At 37.6% G+C, this 5,060-nt stretch overlaps 1 protein-coding gene across 1 annotated transcript; it reads right to left on the reverse strand.

The window, feature by feature from the left end:
* Positions 1-3,149: 3,149 nt before the first annotated feature.
* On the reverse strand, positions 3,150-3,905 carry LOC150077360 (uncharacterized). The gene has a single exon (XM_090385869.1). It carries the CDS (start codon positions 3,903-3,905, stop codon positions 3,150-3,152), a length of 756 nt encoding a protein of 251 aa, XP_090241995.1.
* Positions 3,906-5,060: the final 1,155 nt, after the last annotated feature.

Genomic DNA, 5,060 nt, shown 5'->3' on the forward strand with positions numbered 1-5,060 from the left:
GAGAATGGCATTGGTGACTTTTTTTTTTTTTTTTTTTTTATTACTCCAAAACAGCCGAAGCCTTACAGAGGAGGAATTTGACAGTAGCAATATAGTAATCCTTCTATTTACAATCTGTACACAATGTCAGGTATCAATATACAATTTCAAATATACAAGGTCAATTTACAACATATACAATGCATATCATGCGTTACAAGTGAATTGCATTTTAGCAAAGCTGTGGTAACAGAGAAATTTGTATTTCTAAGCATTTTGTTGTTTTCTTTTCTTGATAGTTCACATTAAGTAGTTGCATTGATTGATTTGTGTTATTATTCTTATTGTTATCCCTATTTTTTTTTCTAATTGTTATTTCTTATCTTAGTTCATTGAAGAAAATTTTTTTTTTTTTTTTTTTGTTAAAGCTAAGTATACCTATCTTTATAGTATTATTATTGTTGTTATTATTAAATTAGTCGTTTATTTTCATTCTCTATTAGTTTGACTGTAAAACCTTTGTAGCTCTTTTTTGATATTAATGTTTTCATTTAGGATATCAATGTTGGATTCATTCAGCAATTTTGCAGTTCTGTTGAAGTAATGGAATCTGAGTTGATCAGTTCTGAATGGCTCTTGTGACAGCATATTTTGTCTTCTCAAGACTCTTGGAGGACAGCTGAAGTTGACGAGGTAGAGCAGCTCGGGGGCATCGAACTTTCCAGCCACGAGATGCATTAGGAATTTGCAGTCTGCCGCAGCTCTTCTTTGGTGGAGTGGTACAATCCCGAAGTGAATGCACCATTCATTGTAGGATTTTGTGTTCAATTCCAACCTAGATTTGTACACCAGGAATCTGACTATGGATTTCTGAATACGTTCCGGTTGTTTTATAAGAATTTTGGTGTGAGGATTCCAGATTTGTGAGGCATATTCTAGAATTGGGTTGATGATCATTATGCAAGCTGTTTTTATGAGCTGTACTTCTACTGGAAACGTACATCCCTAGAGCCAGAGGTACATTTTTCAGAACATGAAGTTTTTGGCTACTAGAATCACAGATATCGATACTTTTCTTCGACACCTAGAAAACGAAAAGCCTGCATTTCTGTTGATGCAAACAGTTATATTGGAGCTTGTTCAATGTATCGTTTAACTGCTTATATGCATATTACACAGAACTGTCGAACCGGATACCATTGTTCAAAATTTTTCTGCTAAGTGCCCAAAAGACGGAATAAAAAGAGTTCAAAGTGTATGGTATATTCAGTGTAGTAAATTCGATGATCGATGAACTTAATTGTGCCAACACATTGAACTATACGACGTATCCGTTCAGATAAAAAAGCTTTGTAACTTAAGTGATTGTGTTAATTTTTATGCTTTTGTCTTAAACTTTTGTGATTTGTAGCTACCTCTGTAAAATTTTATCAATAAAAAAATATATATCTATTTGTAACAATTGTGTCTGTTCTTAGCTACTAGAAAAATAACTTTGTAATTTTTTCCATTAATCAATAGCCTTAAACTTTGGGAAGTTACTTTTAGAAATGTAAAAAAGCATTATATTTCAAATATAGAGTAAAATACTATGATTTTTTAGTGTTTCTCACCAACCATTGAAGTAAAAACGAAAGACGGAAAAACCAAATTCTTAAAATTTTTAATATTTACAATAAATTTATTTACAAACAAAACAAAATACCATATTACTGATTACAGTAATTTTAAAATAAGACAACTGTGATATACAGTAAATATACAAATACCGAATTTAAAATACAATAAAATATACTAGGTTAAAAGCGCTAAAATACTAACTGAAGCTTTCAAAGGCTTCTGCCTTCTTTCTCGACAGTGTACTGTACTTCTATTCTGCGGTGCATGATTAAATACCAGCAGGTTCACGGTGCGTCTTACGTAAACGTATACTGTTCCCGTCGGAACCGGAAGTGGCTCGGGAGCGTTTCAGGCAAAAACGTTCATCCCCTCCAAGGATTACCGCCTCAAAGAGGGGATGAATGCGTGTGCCCCTATCTCTATTTATATTATTCTCTATAGAACTAATTCGTAAGCTCTCGAGCCACTTGCGGTCCCAAAATCTATGCGCCCGATCGATGATGACAGCTTCGTCTGGGGAGATTTGATGTTGCTTCTCCCAGAAATGTTCAGCTACGGCGGATTTACCATAGTCTGCATTTCTTATCGCATTTGTGTGCTCCCCCAGACGATCTTTGAGACGTTTTGTTTCTCCCACATAACACTCCCCACACTCCGGGCATTTAATACTATATACGACCCCACTCATATTTTCATTTAAGACAGGGTCCTTCACCTGTGTCACAATTGTGTGCAGCTTCCTGCCTGGGAGCTGCACACAACGTGTCTGGTAATTCCTTAATATACGAGCTAAACGCTCGGTTAAACCCGAATAGTAGGGAATGTATGCGGTGGCTATTGGCGTGAAGGACTCACTTTTACTCTGCTCTCCACTAATGTATTTCTCTATGATCCTCCAGGGGTAGCCACACTTCAAAAGATCCGCCGTAACACGTTCATACTCCATTTTTCTATCCTCTGAGGTACTACAATGGGATTTTGCCCTATCCACTAATGCTCTTACCACACTGTTCCTGTGATGATTAGTCTGAGCTGAGTTGTAGGGTGAGTATTTGCCTTTGCACATAGATTTTCTATATACTTTTGTTTTAAATGCTGGCCTTCCCTACAAATCAGCACATCCAGGAACGGCAAAACCCCTCCTTCCTCTACCTCAGAAGTGAATTGTATGAACGGGGAGAAGCTATTAAGAAAATTGAACGTATCATCCTCACTCCCTTTCCGAATAACTGAAAACGTATCATCAACATATCTTTTCCACGGACGCATAGGGAGAACTATAGTATTAAATAGTCTAGACTCGAGCTCCTCCATCGCTAAATTAGCTATGATGGCCCTGATGGGTGGAGCCCATAGCTGCACCGTTAACCTGCTTGTACATGGTGTTATTAAATATCATAGTAGTGCTCGATAGGCATAGCTCTATGCCTTTACATATGTCCTCTAAGTTTAGTTGCGTCCTATTGTTCAAGGTGGTGTCTCTTTCTAAGGCCATGTACGCACAATGTAATCCATGGTCAATTGGGATGCAGGTAAACAACGATGTCACATCAGAGGATATCATAACCTCGTTTTCTTTTACATTGTCCTCTTATGAATTGTACAAATTCTTTGCTATCTCTGATACTATGTTCAGAGAGTCCAACTAATGGTGACAGTAGTTTGGCTAGGAAATCAGATAATGCATACGTGGGGCTACCTATAAACGCGACTATCGGTCTGAGTGGCACACCCACTTTATGTATTTTTGGCAAACCGTAAAATCTCGGTATCTGGCTTCCTGTGGCATGTAATGCCCAATACCGCTCCTTTGAAATCTTATTGGATTTCATCCAACCCTGCACTATTTTATTAACTTGTCGTTCCAGATTCGACAATGGATTCTTATGGATAATCATATAGGTTGTACGATCATTTAGTAAATTTAATGCTTTACTTACATATGCCTGTTTATCCAAAACCACCGTTGCTCTACCTTTGTCAGCTGGAAGGATCACAACATTATCGTCCTGCTTAAGACTTTCTAGTGCTAATCTTTGCTTTGCATTAAGATTCGGGGGAACTTTCTTGGCTTGACTTAAAATAGCTGCTGTTTTTACACGGATTTCATTGGCCATGCACACAGGTAACTTATTAGCCGCTCTCTCAATGCCCATAGCTATTTCTGCTATGGGCACTTTCGGCGGAATCATAGCAAACTTAGGTCCTAGATTTAAAACTTCTATTTGATCATCAGTCAACTGTTTACTATTTATATTAACAATAACGTTGCTATTGGTATTATTACCACTATTACTCCTGGACATGGTTTGTTCTTTAAGCCTATGGAACTTATTCATTTGTCTTTGTCTATAACTGTCAGAAATCGGTTTTGCTTTGTTCGATACCACACTAATCACTAATGTCAAATGCACCGCGGTTAACCTCTCACTTATCTTGTTCAAACACCTATTTTTATCTCTCCTAATGTGGTACAGGTTCTTATGTAACTTATCAACCCAACTTATGTAACTTTATTGTTAATATAAGTAGTAAACAGTTGACTGATGATCAAATAGAAGTTTTAAATCTAGGACCTAAGTTTGCTATGATTCCGCCCGAAGTGCCCATAGCAGAAATAGCTATGGGCATTGAGAGAGCGGCTAATAAGTTACCTGTGTGCATGGCCAATGAAATCCGTGTAAAAACAGCAGCTATTTTAAGTCAAGCCAAGAAAGTTCCCCCGAATCTTAATGCAAAGCAAAGATTAGCACTAGAAAGTCTTAAGCAGGACGATAATGTTGTGATCCTTCCAGCTGACAAAGGTAGAGCAACGGTGGTTTTGGATAAACAGGCATATGTAAGTAAAGCATTAAATTTATTAAATGATCGTACAACCTATATGATTATCCATAAGAATCCATTGTCGAATCTGGAACGACAAGTTAATAAAATAGTGCAGGGTTGGATGAAATCCAGTAAGATTTCAAAGGAGCGGTATTGGGCATTACATGCCACAGGAAGCCAGATACCGAGATTTTACGGTTTGCCAAAAATACATAAAGTGGGTGTGCCACTCAGACCGATAGTCTCGTTTATAGGTAGCCCCACGTATGCATTATCTGGTTTCCTAGCCAAACTACTGTCACCATTAGTTGGACTCTCTGAACATAGTATCAGAGATAGCAAAGAATTTGTACAATTCATAAGAGGACAATGTATAGAAGAAAACGAGGTTATGATATCCTTTGATGTGACATCGTTGTTTACCTGCATCCCAACTGACCATGGAATACATTGTGCGTACATGGCATTAGAAAGAGACACCACCTTGAACAATAGGACGCAACTAAACTTAGAGGACATATGTAAAAGCATAGAGCTATGCCTTTCGAGCACTACTACGGCATTTAATAACACCATGTACAAGCAGGTTAACGGTGCAGCTATGGGTCCCCCCCATCAGTGCCATCATAGCTAAT

The sequence above is a fragment of the Mastigoproctus giganteus genome, chromosome 12 (genome assembly GCF_048544385.1).
Source record: "Mastigoproctus giganteus isolate SK-2022 chromosome 12, ASM4854438v1, whole genome shotgun sequence".
Classification (NCBI taxonomy): domain Eukaryota; kingdom Metazoa; phylum Arthropoda; class Arachnida; order Uropygi; family Thelyphonidae; genus Mastigoproctus; species Mastigoproctus giganteus.

Excerpts from the sequence above, each read along its gene's own strand:
- LOC150077360 (XM_090385869.1), bottom strand. The coding sequence starts at position 3,905 with ATGTCCAGGAGTAATAGTGGTAATAATACCAATAGCAACGTTATTGTT.